Source organism: Falco cherrug, chromosome 7, assembly GCF_023634085.1.
Source record: "Falco cherrug isolate bFalChe1 chromosome 7, bFalChe1.pri, whole genome shotgun sequence".
Lineage (NCBI taxonomy): Eukaryota > Metazoa > Chordata > Aves > Falconiformes > Falconidae > Falco > Falco cherrug.
The window spans coordinates 14168692-14190227 of record NC_073703.1 but is presented as its reverse complement, the minus strand read 5'-3'; the positions used below and the strand labels follow the sequence as shown (position 1 = coordinate 14190227).

Below are 21536 nucleotides of genomic sequence, written 5' to 3'. Positions count from 1 at the left end.
TTTTATTTTGATTTTAAAATATCAACAGCCTGCAGCAATTTTTTGTTAGAGAGACTTCAATGGTCATAACGTTATGAAAAGTCCCAGCTTCACATCCATTGTTTAAAAGGAGTAAAAGCAAAAATACACGAAGTCCAATCTAAAAAACAGGCAATGAAAATAATGTAATAGTAACAGATTAAATGCAAACTCAAGGGACAACTGCAGACAGAACCTATCTCCAGCACAGGGATTATATAGCCATGTGCAAAAGTATTCAATGCATGTTTTGTCTCTAACTTACCTCTCTTTTAAAGGTCACTTTTACAACTGAGATGTGCTGAAAAAAGAAAAAAGCCCCTAAATGTAAGGAAAAAAAAAAAAAAAGCGTGGCCATTTGATAGCAGTCACTGATGGAACGCACTAACATGGTGCTTAACCAAGCTTTTGCCTGAATTAAGCAAATAATAATGTCACATAAATAAAAGTTCTCTCCTGAATTAATTCAGATCCTGTGTAAACAGACTCTCAAACCAGGTTATGGAGAAAGCAGGGAAAGAAGCTGAAGGCAGTCCTAGGAGCAAGAGCAAAACTCGGACTGAATTCTCCCCTCTGGCCCTTTTTACATTCCTGGCTGTGTCAGAGTGAACTTCTTGCTGGAGCCCAGCATATGACCTGGTATTTCTGAAAACATACTTAGAGCTGCTGAATAATCAATTTGAGAATGCAATAGCATTTCTGCCTTTTGGGTTGGGTTTCTTTTTTTTTGGACAGTCTAACTTGGTGACTGATTCCCACCCTACTGTCAAAGATGTACGAGGTGAGAATGCAGAAATCATAGGAAAGGATTTTGATTTCATGTGGTTGTGACCCTGCAAGTCTCCTGGGCAGAACCTGGCTTCTGAGTAACACCTTCAAGTAACCTTATATTGCTGTTCGGATGAACATCTCTTCCTCCACTACTGCAGAAGTTAATCAACAGAAATCAACCTGCACAGAGGTGCACGCGCCCTGTGTACAAACCAGCAACACACCACTTTTTAAAGTAAGTATCTCGTCCCAAGACTCAGGTGGGCATTTTTCAGGGATGCACATAACGATGGAACTACGTGGGTTCAAAACTGAAGGCCAAAGAGAGATGATCTTGCTAAGCAAGAGAAGCTGTCCTCACCTACTGGGTAAGATGCTTGACTTCAAGAGCTGAAATTCCTTTCTACATCATTGACTTTGTGCTGTGAGGGTCCAGGCAAGCACACACAACCTGAATCAGAGGTTATCTGAAATCCACTGGATTTTTTTTCAGTGACTCAGGCCCGACTGATGTGGTCCCTAAAGATCCTGGTATCTGTGTGATTTACTTGACTGCAGCTCATCATAGGCACATTTTACAAACTGCAGGAGCTCCAGCTAATCTTCTTTCTGCTCCACCAAGGAATAAAACTGGATGTTGCTAGGAGTGCTGATAGTCCGGACAAGAAAGACTTGTTTTCAGTTTCTATGGTTGCAACAGCCCTTAAGAAAGATATAAATTTCCCTGCAACAACTAACTGCATATTCATTTTAAGGTAGATCTAGTTCCAGATTCCTGAGACAGAACCCTCCACCTGTTCCCAACCCCACGAAGCCAGAGCAGCAATATAGGAAGTTTCTAATCTCAACAGAATTCAGCGAGCAGCACAATTGGTTTGGAAAATAATCAAACAAACAAACAAAAAAAAACAAAACAAAAGAAACCCCACAGCAAATTTTCAGCCTCTATGTACAAAACCAATGCAAACAAGTGGAACATTCTAATTATATTTTGTAAAACACACGTTTGGGATCAACAAAACATCAAACATCCAGACCCTAGATTACAAAAAAAATCTATTGCCATCTAATTGTCAATCCCAAGTTTAGACAGTCCTTGTCGGAAATCATGTAATTCATCTATCTTCCCATCTAGTACATCTAAAAAATTCTTTAATTCAGTTTTAAGGTTGGTCTGCCTATGTTTGCTCTCTTCGACTTCTGTCCTTAGTGTTCTGACTTTCTCTTCAAGATCTTTGTTCTTTTTCTCAGCAGCCTTAAAGACAAAAGAGACAATAAGATGAATCACAGAGAAGGATGAACACCATTTAATAGGGTAAAGCTACGAATGACAGCTGGGCTGTAAAAGTTTGCTTTGACTTCTGCAGACTGGTAACATAAGCACCTCTGAGAGCAAGTGACACGTGCTAGTCAGATTAAAAGGGAAGAAAACCCATGCAGGAAAGAACACAGATTAACTGGAAAAGATGCTTTGCATCAGATTTTGTCATTTGGTTGATATCTTAAAATTCAGCTGGATTTAAATCATGCACTGTGCATATATTTCTGTCATTGCTACAGCTCCAGAACTAGACACTGTGCCACCAGTTACATGCAGAATTATCTATGGTGGTTTAACCTTGAAAAACAAGCTTAGAAAATACTGTCTGAGGAGTAATATTGCTTTATTCAGCACTTTTGGATTTATTGGTATTTTTTTAGGAGTTTCACTTTGTGTCAGCACTCAGGCAAGGAACAAGTCAGCCGCCTAACACCTCCCCTGCAGTTCATTCTATTATTTTCCCCTCGCATTAGCTCTTCTGCCTGTTGTTCTCCATTTCATGCACGTAAGCACATGCTTATTCTCACTAAAAGCCATAGATGACACACTTTACCATACCGAATCAAAAAAAATTAGTATTTTAACCATTTTCAGCATCTGCACTCCTCATCAGCCTTCTAAACGATTTTAGATTATTTTGATTATCAGAGCGATGGCTTATTTGATTGACCGGATTTTATTTCATCGGTGAGACTGTTTATATTTGTTCTCCTTTCATGTATCAATTTACTACATTTACACAAGCCCTGACTTTCACAAGTGATGGCCAAAGCCTAGCCGCTGGCTGGGGCAGGGCTCCCACAGCCCTCCCAGCAGAGGAGCCACACGTGCAAACCCAAGCCACCGTGGCGAGCTACACATTGCTGGAAAGGAGTGACGCAGCATGTAAATGCATCCTCAGGTGAACTTTTTTCCCTGGTGGTGAGCAGCTACACTCTCTGTTTCTTTCCAAAAAGCTCTCCCTGGTTCCACTGCAGCAATTAGCCACAGGTCTTGGAGTGCTGCTCGACACACACGGCTGAGGTGTGGCTTCACAGACCCAGAGCAGCAGAAATAAGGGATACAGGATAGGCTGGAATCTGCAGGAGACAGATGCAGCATGATCGCAGGCAAACCAATTTCTGCAAACAGCAAGGCAAAGAAACAGCCATTTCATTACTCCTGTGCTGGGAAGGGCATGGTGCATTTTGCATGTAATTAGCAATTTCTGTTTTTACAAACTGGAGCTCTTTTGCCTTCAAACACTGAATTCTGAACAGAAAAAAGCATATAGTTGTGAGAAAGAAAGTAAATGTATCAACTATTTTAAAATTAATTTCATTGCTAAACTGTACCTGTAGTTGTTGAGATACAGATTCACATTCTGACATTAGCTGTGGTATAATTTCACCCTGCTTTCGAAGCTCTTCCAGTTCCTTTGAAAACATAAAAGAAAAAAAAAAAAACACTAGTGCAAGCCTCAATTTAAAACATAATGAAAATTTGAGAATATGAAATGGCTTTGCATATTTTATTGTATTCTGCACAGTATTTGGATGTAAAATAATCAAAATATCATGTCTGCATTCCAAAACACGTTAATTTTCTATTAGAATAATTTTTTCACTACATTTTTTACTTCGTAGCTCTAAAACAGACAATGTAATCTAATCTCTAACACGAATGCCATTTTAATTATATTAACGCAATCTACACCTAAAACACATACCTATGTAAAAGATACATTCAATAACAGAGAAATCTGAAGGGCTGTAATGCTACAAGCCATTTATAGATGGTAGCAAAGAGCAAATTAGACATGAATTTTCAATGATATATGGCAGTAAAAAAAGGCCAGTGGCACTGCGAGCTGCATATAGAGAGGCATCATTACAGAGCACAGCTGCAATGGGCTTTCCTCCACTGTACAGCTCTGAGAACCGCCCCCTGAAATCTGTATTTGATTCTGGCATCACTATCCAAACTGAGAGGACTAGCTGAAAGGAGTTCATGAAAAGAGCAATGCGACTTGACAGAAGTCCACATCTCTGATGGAAATTAAGACACCTTGACTACATGAACACCACAAACAAACACGACTAATGTGGGTAGTAGGGAAAGACTCATAGCCTGTACATTTTGCAGAAGGACTGTCAGAGCAGCTGAAAAGTACATTTGCAGGGCCAAAAAATACTCTGTGACTTGAAGAGAGTGCAAGAATCTCCTCCAGAAACTGCCCACATAGGTTACGGTCTCAAGAGTAAGTAGGGGCATAGCCCTGGACTCGTGTAGAACATCTGACACTGTCCTGCATGACATCCTTGTCTCTAAATTGGAGAGACATGGATTTGATGGATGGGCCACTCGGTGGATAAGAAATTGGCTGGATGGTCACACTCAAAGAACTCAAAGAGTTCCAGTCCAAGCCGAGATCAGTGATGAGTGGTGCTCCTCAGGGGTGGTCAGCATTGGGACCACTGCTGTTCAACATATTTTTTGGTACATAGTGGGATAGAGTGGGATCAAGTGCATCCTCGGCAAGTTTGCCACAACACCAAGCTGTGTGGTATGGTCAACACACAGGAGGGAAGGGATCCGACCAGAGGGACCTTGACAGGCCTGAGAGGTGGGCCCATGCAAACCTCATGAAGTTCAGCAAGGCCAAGCACAAGGTCCTGCTCCTGGGTTGGGGCAACACCCAGATCAATACGGGCCGGGCAGAGAATGGATTGAGAGCAGCTCTGAGGAGGACAACTTGGGGGTGTTGGTTGATGAGAAGCTCAACATGACCCAGCAACGTGTGCTCGCAGCCCAGAAAGCCAGTCGTATCCTGGGCCGCACCAAAAGAAGCATGGCCAGCAGGCAAAGGGAGGCGATTCCCCCACCTCTGCTCCACTCTTGTGAGACCCCACCTGCAGCGCTGCATCCAGCTCCAGGCCCCCCAACATAATGAGGACATGGACCTGTTGGAACAAGTCCAGAGGAGGCCACAAAGATGATCAGAGGGCTGGAGCACCTCTCCTGTGCAGACAGGCTGGGAGAGCTGGGGTTGTTCAGCCTGGAGGAGAGAAGGCTCTGGGGAGACCTTACAGCTGCCTGCCAGCACCTGGAGGGGCCTGCAACAGAGCTGGAGAGGGGCTTTATACAAGGGCATGTAATGACAGGACAGGGGGAATGGCTTTAAACTGAAAGAGGGTAGATTTAGACTAGATATAAGGAAGAAATTCTTCACTGTAAGAGTGATGAGGCGCTGGCCCAGGCTGCCCAGCGCAGCTGTGGATGCCCCATCCCTGGCAGTGCCCAAGGCCAGGCTGGACGGGGCTGGGAGCAACCTGGGCTGGTGGGAGGGGTCCCTGCCCATGGCGGGGGGTTGGAACTAGATGGTCTTTAAGGCCTCTTCCAACCCAAACCATTCTGTGATTCTGTGATCCTCTCTGAGCTGTACTGACACAGGATAGCAAAACCAGCCCTATTAGAAAGGCAGATTTTTTGGCTATGAAAGGTTGGTTTCTTCCCTAACAGGTGAACTTACAGCGTAATGTGAGTGCAACAGAATCCGTAAATCAAGCTCTTCCACAGAACCAGACAATAACATTTCTCCTCAAGTCCTCCCGATTCCCTTGTTCTAAGTACACCAATGCTCAGCACTTCCAGTATCACCCAAATTTCACAAGAATCCAGTGCATCCTGGAGAGCAAGTCTCTTTCTTCTGAGGTTTGCCAAAAGCACCACTACATCAATAAATTCTTTTTCTTTTTAGAAATTCTGTAATTCCAGGCCAACTCTGACTGCTCTTGTTGTTTCCTCCCATTTTTCAGCATTAGTTTACATTAATATGTGAAGACAAATCACATAATGCTACAGCTTTTTTGTGAACTGCACTGAAGAATTTAACTAATGTAACTATATCCATGCAATGTCCCAGCTGCTGATACAGGGGAAAGAAAGGCTAACTTACCCTTTTGTTTTGAGATATGAGCTCCCATGCATATATATCTGTATATACATAAATAATGCCTAGGAGCTCACATCTCAAAATATAAACATATTATACTATGTACACTTACTGTATATATGACTACTATACTGTATCCTTACTATGTAGAGTATAATACAGTGTATGTGTGTGTATATATATATGGTATGTGGCATATGATATATATATAAAATAAATGAAAATAATAAAAAATATATACTATATATCTCTACATATAAATATATAATTTTATATATATAAATATAAATATTTTTCTAGATAGCTCTGTCCTGATCCTCCTGTCTTTACATTTCTCTCTACTTATTTCCTACACGAAGAGGATACCAGCAGCTCCTCTTACATGGCAATGTCCATGAGCAGGCTTCATGCTGGTTTGAATTGCAGACCATGAAAAGGTCATTTACGGGTGGTTTAGACCTAATCAAGAACCTGCCAACGTAAGTATGCAGTCTGAAAACAAGTTAGTGTATTGTCAGTGCAAACGGAAGATAGGCATGTAATATTCACAAGTCAATCAATTTTCTGGTTCATTTGGTACAATAAAAACATGAATCTTGAGGAAAACACGAGTAGAGAATAAGGGTTATTATACATGCTATTACCACAGAAAGGTTAGGAAGAAAGCATGACATTTTCCTTTGAAATACAGGGCTGAAAACCATATTACATTTGTAACAGTGCATCAAAATCCATCTCCCTAAACTATTTCCTTGTGCCATCTTAAAACCCCTTAACAGCATTGCTTTTAAGAGCACCAGTAGAGATGCTGTAATGGCACATGACAAACTTTACTGCACCTGCTGACAGCTTTTCCTCTTCAGCCAGCACAGAGCATTTGGTCACTGTAATGAAGGAAAAACCCCAAGAATCCCATTATTTCCCCCACTGTTCAGGGGCTCCAAGGCATCAACCTCATTTTCCTTAGAAAAATGAACACCTTACATGTCAAAAGTGACAAACTGGGGTACTCTAAATGAATCTGAATTTCTCGCTTTTGGCATTAGTCCTGAGATCAGAGGGAGACCATAAAATGGCAAAGACTATGAGCCATCTGGAAAAAGAAACAGGACTTGTTACACAAACGCCAAGTTATTTTGTAAATGATCTCTTTCTAATGATGGTCCTGATGTCTAGGGGAATTCAGGGCATGGGGGCTGGCAAATGAAACTGTTCTAGCACACATGTGTCTGGCTTTGGGTAACAAGTTTCACCAGTCCAGCTCTTCTTTTAGAACTAAAGTGTTGTACACATAGAACCGTCATGTTTGTTAACCACTGTCAAATTAAAGTGTGCTGTCACAGCACAGAATGTGTCATGAAACTGAGACTGAGGAATTCTATCAAACTGTTGCTAAGGAGCTGTACATGGAAAATCCAGAAACACACAACACCCTGAGGCATCGGGCTGCTTCTGGCTGTAGGGAAGCCAGTCCATCAACCTAACACCCCAAGGGAGAAGCAGACAGATCTACTCAAACTCCAAAGCATGCCTTTTCTGTTGTTCGGGGCACTCACCAGCTCTTTGTCCTGAAGTTCTGTTTCCAGCTCCTGGAGGCGTCTACTCAGCTGTGCATTTCTTTCCTTCTCTTTATTTATTTCATTGCACTGTTCCTCCAGTTCTTCAATCTTTAAGAAATGTCAGACATTAGATGAAATTTTTTAAATTTCTGAAAATCTGGGGCAGAACACAGCTGATGTAAATAGGCATTGCTCCACTGAGCAGAGGGAAGCACAGACAATTTTACTTTATCATGGGTCTGTTTCGTAAATCATAGCACTAGATTCACTGCAACCAAATTATCGCTTCTTTCCTTAAAAAAAAGCCAATTTACACATCCACTAGGAAGCCCTGGGACTGTGTTTATTCTCTCTCATACAGTATCTCATATAAGTATTCAGGAATACACAAAACACTGATCTAAAAAAAAGTGGAGCTGGGGATAAAATCTGCACTTCACTTCTATGAAACCAACACAACACTATAAGGGATGGGTTTTCTTAAGGCAGCAAGGAGAAGAAACTCTCCAGCACTCCCAGCTTTGCCTCCTTAGGGGCTGCTTATTATTCTAGCTGTAGTATGAGGGACACAACATCAAAACTTTGAGGGGAGAACCAGTTCAGAGCAACGTATTCTGCTTTGTTCTCTCGCCCAGGGATGTGCTTTGCTCTCTCCATACCTCCTCCTGCCAGCTCTGGACTTGGCTCCCAGGGGATGCACTTCCCACAGGCCAACGGGCCAGCTCATTAAAGTATGTACTTTAATTCTCAGCTTCATGTCGCTTTGGGATTATAACTTCCCTCATTCAAAGGTAGAGCAATATGCAAAAAATTCTGACCCAATTAGTAAAGGAGAAGGAACTTCCCAGGGCATTGCAGTGGTGGAGCGTGAGCACCGAGCAAGGAGTGTGCTTGGGAGAAAAGCTCAGAAAACCTCTCCGTACAGAAAAAGACAGCGCATTGTACAGACAGCGTTGCTGCACAGTCTGGCTAGTAGTCACTGGTATGATGACTACGCAGCTGCAGGAAGGCAGTGTTTTGATAATCTCTTCATATCTAGGCTACAGCTACTGAGATGTGGCATGTTTGATCAGTTAATGAGAACAACATTTCTCTGCAACAGTATAGAAAAGTAAAGAACTACACTGTAAATTATGGTATTTTCTTATAACATACTGTTCCAGTCTCTCACTTCTCCCTTATCCAAACCAGAATGGATATAGGGACCTAAATCATGTAACAACTAATACTAATTTGTTAACGTAACATCAGTTACGCTCTGTGAAGGATCTTTGGTCGGATCTCTGAATTATCGCTGTGCACAACTAAAATGCATGTGAATAGATAGAACATCTGTCTTGGGAAAAGGTTGCTCCACATGGACCTTCAATGCTGACAAAACAACCCAGGCCACCTTCAATGCCAAATTACTATTTGCAGCCTACTGACATACCAAAAGATACAAAATTCCTTCCTTCTTTGAAAGCAACACTAAAGCAAAAAAAAATCCTCAACAGACTGATACAATCTGGTCTGTACTTCAAACATCCCAGTGATCCATCTATGTGAGCAGGAAAAGGATCCAGCTTTTCCAAACACACTGAAGATGAATAGAATGAAGTTATCCCTGCAAGCAGCGCTCACAGAAACCAGGCTCCCCCAGCCCAGGTCAGTGCCAGCCCCGTGTGGGGCTGTTACTGATAGCAGTATTGTCTGAGGGTAATACAATATAAGTAATATACAGTATTATTTGAGGGACAGTACCAATGATGCATTGAAACAGGCTTTAAAAATTTAAACTTCTGAATTGTTCTCTGCTGTAGCTACTGCTAACCCTCGGTCTTACACTACTGAGAAATGTGCTCAGAAACAGAGCGAAGGCTTTTGGCAATGCCTGCCTGACAACACAACCCAGCAATGTGCGCTCGCAGCCCAGAAAGCCAGCCGTATCCTGGGCAGCATCACAAGGAGCGTGACCAGCAGGCTGGGGGGGGGGGATTCTGCCCCTCTGCTCTCAGGACACCCCACCTGCAGCGCTGCATCCAGCTCCGGGCTCCCCAATATAAGGAGGACATGGACCTGTTGGAGCAAGTCCAGAGGAGGCCACAAAGATGATCAGGGGGCTGGAGCACCTCTCCTGTGCAGACAGGCTGGGAGAGTTGGGGTTGTTCAGCCTGGAGGAGAGAAGGCTCTGGGGAGACCTTACAGCTGCCTGCCAGCACCTGGAGGGGCCTGCAACAGAGCTGGAGAGGGGCTTTATACAAGGGCATGTAATGACAGGACAGGGGGAATGGCTTTAAACTGAAAGAGGGTAGATTTAGACTAGATATAAGGAAGAAATTCTTCACTGTAAGAGTGCTGAGGCGCTGGCCCAGGCTGCCCAGATCAGCTGTGGATGCCCCATCCCTGGCAGTGCCCAAGGCCAGGCTGGACGGGGCTGGGAGCAACCTGGGCTGGTGGGAGGGGTCCCTGCCCGTGGTGGGGGGTTGGAACTAGGTGGTCTTTAAGGCCTCTTCCAACCCAAACCATTCTGTGATTCTGTAATTCTATGGAAGCCTCTTGGCAGGGTTCTGGATGAGATGTGCCCAGCATTAGTGCTGGAGGACTGGGCTCACAGCACGCAGAGCTGACAGCATAGCTCACATCCTCATTTCCCTGCCTGCCATCAGGCTTTGCTTCCAATAGGGTGGTTCCCAGTTGGTTTCCTGGGGGTAACCCGGCCATAACCATGCCTTCTTGCTCATTCATCACCTGGCAGTATTTGAGTGCACTTTGAAAAGGATATGCAAGGTAATCCCACTTCTAAAACCTTTCTGTTTCGTCATCACCCTGGCCAGCAAGCCCTGCTGACACCAAGCCTCCCAAACCAAGAGGCAGGGAGCTTCTCATGATGTGGCAGCACCAGTCCCCCTGCTGATCCCCAGCCCTTTGAACTTCCCTGCGCGCTGTGCACAGAGGGAAGCAGCTGCCTTACCCGCCGCCTTCCTTTCAAAGACAAAATCCATCTCCTAACACACAACATACACAAAGATAAAGCAGCAGAAATCCAAGAGGAAGAGCAATGGCAGGAGCAGCTAACTGGAAGAGCTGGCTCTCCTCTGGGTATGCTCTGCTACCTTGCTCCTGAGCTGGTCGTTTTCCTCCTTGCAGGCTGAGAACTGCTTCTTCCAGTGCTCGATGCTGGCCGCCGACTCCTGCAGCGCCGTGGTCAGACGGGCATTGCTCTCCCGCAGCGTCTGCAGCTCTGTCTCCCACTTCTTCACATTGCATGAACTGAGAAAAACAGGGTGCCATTAGGTGGCTTCACCTTAGATTCCTGCGTATCATTATTGTTTACCTGACTGCACACTCATCCACCTGTGTGGAAAAATCAGTAATTTGTTGTTATCAGATAAAAGTACTCAGATGCGCGTTAACTGCCTTTAGCCATTGCCTGCCTAAGGAGAACATAAGCCTTAATCTGACTGTTTCTGCCAAAACAAAGGGATCTATCAACTCCAGAAACAGTGACCTGTGTGTGTGGAACAGAAGTCCTGCTGTCGAAGCAGGCTGTGGGGTTAAGCTGACAGCTGGGATCTCCACCATCTGCGAGCAGGGGCTTTACTCGGTGCTGTGCACGGTCTGTGCTCACCTCCAGAGCCACACGGCTGCGCCTCGCTGAGCACCTGCGGCACCGCGCGCCTGGGGACGTGGTACCCCTGCAACAAAGCAACTCTGCACATTTGCAGATGGTACAATAATTCAGAACGGAAGATGTCAGGGGGTTGACGCTATCTATATTTGATTTTTTTTTAATGCTCAGCCTTAAATATAACAGTGTTACATAACGCTGAAGAATTAAACTACTCATTCTCCAAAGCTTCAAGCTGCAGCGTAGAGCACGAGATTAGAGACTGAATGGAAGGAAGGCTTTGAAACTCCCTACATGCCAGTTGCTACTTGCCCGTGGAGGTGTCTTCAGCAGGAGGAACGAGCAAACATTATGATTTGAAATAGGTTATGCTATTGAAACGTCAATAAAGAGAGATGATGTACTTCAAACATAATATATGCAACCTTAGAATTGCTCACTGGGTAATGCTGCTTATGGTGCTGCTGCCTTATTTTTTAAATAGCTTTTTAAGAGCAGCTTGATCCTGCTAGATTTTCCCTTCCATTCACAGATATATTAACATGCAAGAGACAGACAAGGCAAGATCCCAGTAGAGACTTATTCTGTTTTAATGTTGTAACTTTGCATATTCCAACGCCTATATTTTCACTAAGGCTGCAAATTACTCTTCTCAGCATTTTCAAATAATTTATCAAAGCAAATAGCAAAAAATGTTACTTCAATGGGCATTGTCCACAGCCTTAGAAACATCTCCCTAAGGCTTCTAAGCAGCCTGATGAAATCGTATTTCTCACTTCAACATTTTACGGTTGAGTTAGTTCCCTTTTATAATTTTAAATATCCATATCTATTTTCATCAAAGTAAATGTAGCAAACTCAAAGAGGAAGAGAGATTGGCTTCACACATTATCAGTAGCAATTGCTCCCCCATGGCTTTAATGTTACTTCTGTAACTCTAAAAGTTCACAAACAAAGGTGGTTATAAGACTTGGCATGAGCAGAATAAAGGAGATCTTATTTCATCATGAACTGGATCAGGAGAAAACTAAATGGTAAATATCTCTCAACTGGATACTGGGAGGTACTTGCTAAAATCTGCTCATTCATCCATTCTGCTGCACCATTTTAAATTAATGCTATTACATTTGAGTAATTTCTGTTAATATCATTAGCTATCAGCTAATTACTGCATGCTATTCCAATACAATTTCGGTATTAAAGGAACTTCACCTTTGGGCTAGAGCAATTTTTAATTTATCATTCTCAGACTTGAGATGTGCCTCAGCAGGACCACCATGTGATGCCTTCTCATCGTCTGTCCCGTTCACACTAGATGCTCGAGTAGAAGATGGTGTTTCACGTCCAGATTCCTGCAGTGCAACACACAAATGAACACTGGGTACCTCCTGCATCTCCTGCAACACCACAACACCAATTTCTTTGTAATCTTGATCCCAAACCACCCTGCCGAGACCTAGGCTGCATATGCTGTCCTGGCAGAATAGTGGTGACAAACGCGTACCCTTTACATCTTGGCTGCAAAGCTGATCTCTTTAAAAAGAATGAAAAAATGATAATGATGCATGAAATGAAAGTTTAAAGTGTTTAAAAAAAATGTTGAAGTGGTTTCACTGGCAAGGCTTGTGTTTTCTAAAGGCTCTTTGCGGGTTTTTTTGAGATAATGAAACAATACAGTGCACCTGGAAGCACATAAAGTCCAAACCAAAACTAAGAAAAAGAAGCTACTGCTCCTCCAAAGAGATACCATTCATACACTGCTTGGTGCTGATCACCAACAGAGGACAAACAAAGTGAACCATAAAGGCCATGACCAAAGACTTTAAAAACTGAGTATCCCAAGTCAGCCTCTCAGATCGGTGTTTGTGGACCCCACAAAGGGGGGTAGTTACAAGACTAAAAGCATTCCACAGCTTTTTTCTGATCATGCATCTGAATTCCTCTCTGATCAAAATTCATCCAGCTTTCCTCCAAACATCAGCCCAAGCTAAGAACGTCCACTGAACAGGGTTCCTTCTTACCTAATGCAATGCCTACGAAATTACAATCAAACGTCTAAAGAGATTGGGACAACACTCCATTTCTTCAATTTGTAAGAAACCCAGATCTCCCTGGACACGAAGGCACCTGGCAATATCAAGGTGTGCTGTCTATAGAGCGTGTTGTACAAATACGCAACACAAGCTTCTTCCAAGCACTCGCTACAGCACTGCCTCTGTTCCCACCCCCACCCCACAGCGCTCCACCGCTCACCCCGGGCAATGGCACACCACGGCCACACGGACAGTGTCTCCACTAGCAAACCAAACTCCCTCAAAAGTAGATTAGATGACAAAAAGAACTATCTGGATGAATCTCATTTACTTTCTGCTGAAGCACTACACTGGCCTGCTTTCCAGTGACCCAGACTGCGTAACAGTACAAATCAAAGGATGTATAGCTTTCCCTGTTATTAAACAAATTATAACAGCTCGAGAACTGCTGAAAAAAAAAAAGATTTAAATGAAGGCAAAGAGCATGGATGGATGAAAAATATTCCTCTGGCAGTGCTAATGTCCAGCAGCTGACAATTACCTTCAGCAATCTTCATTTTATATACTTCAAGCTTGCTGCCAGAAGCTGGTACAGTCCATTAGAAAATTTAACTTTAAATTATTTATCTTGTATGCATACAGGTATTAAAGCTAAATTACAAACCTGGGAATGATTGCTTGAAGTCTCAATTTTCTCTTGAGATCTGTCTCTTGCTAGTTTGGCAGCTTCTTTTACTTCTTGGAATTTCTCTGCAAACTGGAAAAAGCATGACAGGTATTTATTAGAATGATTTATCAGATTATTGCATTTATATGGTTCATAGATCTCTAAAAGTGAACAACTAATTTTGATAATTTAAAAATTTTGGCAAGAAAAAAACATTTTAATTCTTTGGCAGGGAGTTTCAAAAGGAATGTGGGTGTTGCTAAAAGAGGGACATCTCTGCAGCTCTGGCTGACCACAGTAAAACCTGTGGAGCAAAAGGAACTGTGTCTCCTGGTTTGATTTGGTTTTGTTTATTTCCTCCTTTCCTCTGTTTCACTTGGTGTTAACAGTCCCTTAGAAGTTGAAAGTATAAAAGCCATATGTTTGGATAAAAAAATTATCAATGTCTTCTATTCCTAAGAGCAAGTCAATTAAAGAATGCAAATGAGGTCACCTGCAGAACGCAAGCAAGGGATTATCAAGACACAGAAAAAATGAGAAGGCGGCAGATCTGAATGTACAAGGGAGCCATATGAAAACACAGCTTTTCTGGTCTAATTCTTTTCTTACTGAAAAAACAAAGCTGGAAGACTTCAGGGAAAGGCTTGAATGCTTCCTGCAAGAGCATTGTATCAACCAGGGGGAGGGGGGGAAAGGAAAGATAAAGATGAAAAGTAACGATCCCAATCTACAAGTTGCTATAGCATATCTGCTCCAAAGCCAGCCTGGCATTTTTGAAATACAAGTATTATCCCAGTCAGTCAGGGTTGCAGGGCTTTAAGCACTTCAAACAGTGTTTAAAGTTTTAAAAGGAGGATTGCCAAGATGGAATAAGAGGCATAATATGTAATTTTTTTAATTAAGATGCATCCGGTATAAGAATGGGTAACTTTGCCTTTCTGCTAAAGCAGTTTGGTCTTGCTTGCCTGTGTTTTGAGAAACTTGAAATGTTAGAAAGAAAAGACATATTAGAAATAAAAATATAAATAGATGTATTTTATTGCACAGTTTGCGAATGAAAGGATTGCTATTATATCCTTGGATAATTTGGAACACTTATGACAAAAAACCCATCATATTTTACCGTCAAGGAATGGGACGAATCATTATCCACATACTAATCTTATCTTCTAATCTTTAGATTTACAGCAGGTATTTAGCATGCTCTCACTAAAACACTGGGACTATAAAGACTGATAAAACAAATCTCCAACTGGTCTAAGAGAAATCTGGATTTATATGTGGAGGCACCTGTGTTTTGTATAACACACACAAATGGAAATTTCCAACAGATACACATACACCATTCTTAAATCCCGCAAACGAGCACATTCTCAAAACTGAGTGAAATTTTGGGTGTAGGCTACGATCTGTGACAATGTTTATGAATGAAGATCGAGCGCTCCAATCCAGCTGTTTTCTATACACCAGCTGAAACCGCATATGCAAAGTATGTGCTCTCGGATGGCAGCAGTTGCTATCTGATGGCATGTGCCGTCACTACACACACAAATGACTTGATTACCTTTGTAGCACTATAAAGATCATTAGGAACAACTACATTACATTTTTGCCTTAAGTGATTTAACTCCAACTTTACACAAAATTTATCTCCTGCTGTGACAAAACACCTGCAACAAACTGTTTATTTCTAAAATATTGTATCAACAGTAAGTTCTACACTTGGCTTTCCTGAAAATAGTAAAGGGCTGGTTTGAGCCTCTCTTTCACAATAAATCTTTTCATCTTACATATGAAAAATTTATGAGGGTTTTTCATGAACTCTATGAAATATGAAAAGACAAAAAGAATTGGAAGTGATCTATCAAATTTTATTTTTGCAGCTATCTTCATAAAGTACACAGGAGACTGCTGTGAAAAATTATGTGAGCTGAGAAGGAAAGGACATTTTCCGATATTTCCATAATAAAAAATTGTATTTGACTGAGCAAAGCTAATCTGTGATATAAAACCAATCATGAACCCATTGCACAATAGATTTCAGTCATGTCTCCAGTTTACCAACACATGTATTTAAGACATTTGCTTTTAGAAACAAGTACAAATACCTGAATTTCTCACCATCTCGGTGACAGATCTTCAGCTTTAAAGAGTCAAAATATTACCCTTCATTCTTACCATCATTACAAACGTATAGACAGCTGTAACAGAAACAGTGCTGAAGGACTGTCTCTGCTTTTTGTTTACTCATACACTTGGAAACAGGCAGTCCATAACGAGTTCTGCTGCCGCTTCTTTTTCATTCTTGGCTAATTAATACCTGCTAGATTTTACTAACAGTCTATTTTTGAAAGCTACAGAGGATCACTTGGCTTGTTATGAAATTAAAGCCTTTCACTTGATTACTCTTCTGAGTGCAACAGCACAGTGGTGACAGCCCCAACTTGTGTAGCATTACCAATGCTAATTGCTACAGGAGCAAACCAGGCATTTCTGAAGCTACCCAGATCCTGAGGCCGTCTCCGAGAGTGACAGCATGGCCAGAGTGTCGAATCACTGGTAGAAATCAGAGAGATGCTTTCTCTCCAGTAACTGATTTTTTTCTGTCCCAAACATAAATAATTGACAAATAACTGATACTACAAAATCATGTGCCACCTCCAAGATCCAAGTTGACTTTGAGCTATCAAACCACTGCAGTAACAGGGAGTGCTTTTTAAACATGAAATTCCTAGTTAAAAAATAAAATCATCTATTTAGTAAACGAAAACTTGGTAAATGTGGTCTTGAGGGGTAACGCACATATAAATACCCCAAACCAATAAAAAAATCATCATGTTCCTTCTCCCTTCATCTTCCCTCTCCTTCACCCTTGTCCTCAGGCAGATGAAGTTCCCCATATTATTTTTTTTTAAAAAAGACTGCAGTAAGAGAAACACCAACTAAACACCACTCCAGCAGTCCATCATGGATTATATGACGTGTCTTCTCATGCCCCAAAGAGCTGTGAGACTAAGCTGCAACACGGAAAAGACCTGCTGCTGGAGCCAACGCTCGTGAAGCCTTTCAGTCCAAGGCTGCTGCAGCCCATGCACACTCTTTGATTACAAATCTTGGCCAGTGAAATTTAACGAGGACTCAAGGATGCTACTGTGCACCGCACAAATTATTTAAAGGCTGTTCAAATCTGCAGCCAGCTTGTCACCTGCAGAAATACATATATTTAAATAGACTTTCTTAACATTTTATACATTAAAAAGCATTATTTTGCATGCGTAAATTTTGAGCTCCTGATCTGGCATTATATTTTACATCTCCTACTGACAAACTGTGCCAGTGTCAGATGAAACAGCTGCTCCCACCAAAAGCAGTCTCATAAATATTTCATCACCTTCTTGCTTTGCAGAAGGCTGGGTGATGGCACGTTCCCGTTGGGGAGCACCGTCGTGCTGTGACACACAACACACACGTTGATTTGCTCGTGGTTTTCTCTGGATGAGCTCTCAGTACTGGGCAGATCAGCAGCAAACAAGACCATTTACTCCAGGGACTGGCCAGTAATTTGCTCTAGCACAGCCAGTACGCTGCCAGCACTGATGCTGGTCGGACCGGGGCCGGGGGGCTGTGCTGCATGCTGGGGCCGGGGCAGGATTTGCTCTGAACTTTCCCCCTGCAACACAGCACCTGGCAGACACCACACACGTAATGTGCACACATGCACGGAAAGAAAGTCCAGTGCCTCCCAGATGCTGGATGCAGTTGCTTTATGATGGGCAAAATCTGGGTTTACTTAGTTTCTCACCTGTATAAATCTCGGTCCCCATGCCCTTGACTACCTACAGCTCCTCAGACAGCACGTCTGCACTGAAGCATCCTGAATGATAGCACAAATTTTACTGAACTGCTTCATGTGCAAAATACATCACTACCTGTACAGTACCAGCCCTGCCTCTTCATCACACCCAGGCACACCATTAATTCTCTTTTGATTCCTGTTTCAATTTAGCTGTAGCAATGTTTGAATCATGTCTTGAGGCCTTTTTGAGGCACAGGGTGGGAAGGCAGGGGAAAGGAGGGTCAACGAGTCCTGCAAGAGGGGAAAAGGACCCTGAGCAGGACACCAACCTTAAGCCCTGGGATTCTCCCAATCCATGTGAATTATAATTAGGTCACTAGGTCACTGAGTGTACTTTTCATTAATAGCTCATGTTTAATTTGAACTGCTTTTCCCTATAGGTACGGATTAATGCTTAAGTATCTCAAGAGAAGCAAGGCACTAGAAAGAGGCAATATCTTTTATTAGGCCAAGCAATATATTTAAAAATGCAGACATTTTTAGGCATGCTAACCTCTTCTCCTCTTTGTTATTATTCATTGTGTTCAGCCACTTTTCAGTTTGCTTTATTTATTTATTTTAAGCCAGTCTATTGATCTCTCTGGTTTAGAGGAGTTTTAGTGTGTCCTTCCAATTCCTGACTAAAAGCTTCAATTATTTCCAGGAAAAACGGCAAGCTTTAGTTTATATCTTTTATAAGAGTATAATGATATCAAGACGAAATGAAACTTTATTTTACTATTCCCAGTACACTTATACGTCTGTAATCTCTCCACCATCTCTGATCTTTCTTGTTAACGGTTCAATAATTAAACTGAGGAGCATGGATGACAAGGGATATCTCTGTCCCACTGCTTTGCAGGGTGGTAATAAACCAGGTTTTCTTACATTTTTCCAGCCAGATAAATGTCAGGTGTGGTGGGTTTTTTTTAATAGATCATCTCAAGCCATTTTAACAAGCGCTCCCCTTAAGCTCCCCTTCGATATTCTTACCAGTAAAAAGTCTTTCTGCTGATTTGGAAAGCTTTTTCTGCAAGTAGAAGGCTGTATTATTGGCAGTGAGCTCTTCAGCAGATCGTGCTGTGCAAACAGATGTGCAAACTGATCTGGAGAGAAACACAGCTGGTGCTGAGGCCCCTGTGCCCACACGACATGTTTTTCAGATGGCTTTAGTCTGGCCACACGAACATTAAAGAGCTGCTTTCTGATACCAGCACTACATTTATTCTTAGTACGTGTTTGGATAGTTTTGGAGGATATGAAAAAATCTCTCTGATTAGGGTGCAAGGACCTCCTTGTTACACCTCTGGTCTCCTGAGCCAGCCCCAGCACCACCTGCTCCACACGGTGCGTGGTGCTTGTTCAAGCCCAGCCAGCACTCAGGCACCGTGCAGCCACCTGCCATGCTGCAAGGTGTGACTTCAGTAATCCAGGAGTAAAAATTACTATCCAGTGCTCCTAATTCTTTCATTTGGTGTCCAAAGGTTGCACTGTATCATGCTTATCTGTTACTCTAAACAAACTACTCTCCTAAATCCACCTTAATCCTTCTGTATTGCCACACTACTTACTAGCTACTACAAACACCTCTTTGCCACAGGAGTGGAGAAGATGCATAGGTGAAATGAGCACTCATCTACACTTGAGTAAACAACATAACCATCACCAGCAGCTCATTTTTAAAAAAAACGTTTTGCATGTGATTGATTGGTGGCCTTAGCATCCCAGAAGAACAGATTATTGTCATGGCACTTTTACGGACATCCAAAATCCATACATGAAAAGTAAAACACACTTTACCTTTAAGAAATGCTTGCAAAAAATGCAATACTCTGGAAACTCAAAACTCAGTAAGACAGATTTAGTAAAATAAATTCCTGTAACAATTTGGTTGATGGAAAAGTCCTGCTCCTACTGCAGTGGTCTGCCTTTGCTATTTTAGTCACTACAAGAAACACCTTGTCCTTGTGATTCTTTTCTTATCAAAGCACACGAGGAAAGGACAGCACCACAAGAGACTGTGTGACATGCCTAAGGACACCACGTTGAGTTAACTGACAAAACCCAGTGCCAAGTAGCAACGCTTCAGGTGTCAACTATGTGTTAGATAAGTAGGAGGTTTTTTACTACACGAACTAACATTTCAGCTGCTTGATGAGCACTTGGCAAGACCACTAATCTAATGACAGGATGTATTTTAAAGTGCATGTTATTCTTGACTACACTTTACAAGACGACTAATGTAGCCAGCCCCTGGTCCAGGGAAGTGTTGCATTAATACCAAACCCATGGCCAGGTTTGCCTGCTGAGGAAGGCAGCTCTGCCACCAAACCTGCTGTCAGACCTCCCCCGCTACTCATCCTCCATCACTGCCACAACCTGCTGCCACCTCCTCAGGTCTGTGCTAAAGCAGCTTCAGGTCAGGGCTGCAAATCACACCACCGAGCTGAAATGCTAAAAATGTGGTATTATTTTAACAAAGACCAGTTCGTTGAGCCTCCTGAAAGCATGGCCCCACCAATGGTGGTATCTGCAAAACGAGGGCACCAGCAAACCCTGGGGGCTGGCAGCTCCTTCACCTCAGTTAATTACCAATGGCAGCAAGTCATCGAAGTGCACATCTCTGAGGCTGGGACAGCAACTCTTCCTTCAGCCACATTAGGCAGCCCTAACACCAACAGTCCTGGCATATCAGCGGTTCCCTTCGCTTTTGGTGCCACTTTCAGCTGAAATGAGCGCACAGGCCAAGGAGACGCCAAAAAATACTACAGAGTTCAGATTGCTTCTGTGAACATCTGAAAACACAAATGCTTTCAGCCATGCAGGGGAAGATACTGTCGAGATCACCTGATAGTACTGTCATTAGTGGTCAGATTTAATTTATAGTTTTGACTACAAACTTTGCAATACTGCCTGCTTCTGTACATACAGACATTGGGTAATTACAGGAGATGGGCAGCTTGTATGGATGAAAAGGAACTGCAAAAGCATGCAGCTCTCAAGAGGTCAGATGGGTATATGCAATTCTTCATTAATAAGAAACAAGGCAACCTTTGCAGAAGCGCAGTGAGCCCCATTACCTTCGTCAACTGCTGCTCGGAGGGAAAGCCCAAACCAAACACAGTGTTTGCTCTGCTGTCCGCCCACTGGCCAAACTTCTGCGATGTTTTAGTGAAGGTCATGTTAGGTGTGATTGTGCTGTTTATGATCACCTGTTTAAAAACAGATAAAAAAATAATTAAAAAGTAGAAGCCACATCGGAAATGCATATCCTAGCAACGATATCATCCAAAGCAATTAGCAGTCTAAATTGGGAAATTGCTGTATTCAGAAGATTTTTTCTGAAAACAAAACAGTTTCTATCTTGTCTTACTTTATGCAGGCATCTTGTCTTCTTTTTCCAAAGTCCTATCATAGTCCTGCAGTTAAACATGGCTGCAGGAATGTCACTGAACTCAAAGCAACAGCAGGGACAGGAGCTATAAAATTACCCTGGCAGAAATGCAGATGCAAAATCCTCTTTTTTAAGCATTATGAAGGCACATGGCTACTCCCACCCGATACCCGGGATGGCTGGAGGCCTCCAAGCAGGGTGTGCACCAGCAACACCTGCCCTCAGGCTGGACCAGGAAAGAGATATTTCTGCATTTCTCCATTTGGCCTCAGGCTCCCACAAGCAGGATGCCAGAGACATGTCAGAAATGAATGAAAAAGAAAACCACTAACAACAAAAAACCAGACAAAGAGAAACTGGTAACTTAATAGTGAGTTCAACTTGGGAGGGTGGT

General features: G+C 42.6%; 1 protein-coding gene across 2 annotated transcripts in view; it reads right to left on the bottom strand.

Annotated features, from left to right (window-relative positions):
• Nucleotides 1–1760: 1760 nt before the first annotated feature.
• The window catches only part of HOMER2 (homer scaffold protein 2), a 60108-nt gene continuing 40332 nt past the window's right edge, over nucleotides 1761–21536 (bottom strand). Inside the window, exons 1-8 of one of the 2 annotated variants that reach the window (XM_055716328.1) lie at nucleotides 21122–21231; nucleotides 20829–20960; nucleotides 13911–14003; nucleotides 12426–12565; nucleotides 10699–10855; nucleotides 7601–7711; nucleotides 3445–3525; nucleotides 1761–2044 (exon numbers count right to left, since the gene is read on the bottom strand). In XM_055716328.1, coding sequence (XP_055572303.1) covers nucleotides 1856–2044; nucleotides 3445–3525; nucleotides 7601–7711; nucleotides 10699–10855; nucleotides 12426–12565; nucleotides 13911–14003; nucleotides 20829–20960; nucleotides 21122–21181 — 963 coding nt within the window. In that variant the 5' untranslated portion in view covers nucleotides 21182–21231 and the 3' untranslated portion in view covers nucleotides 1761–1855. Of the gene's footprint in view, nucleotides 2045–3444; nucleotides 3526–7600; nucleotides 7712–10698; nucleotides 10856–12425; nucleotides 12566–13910; nucleotides 14004–20828; nucleotides 20961–21121; nucleotides 21232–21536 lie in introns of those variants that run through there. The other variant, XM_055716327.1, reaches the window with a different exon arrangement.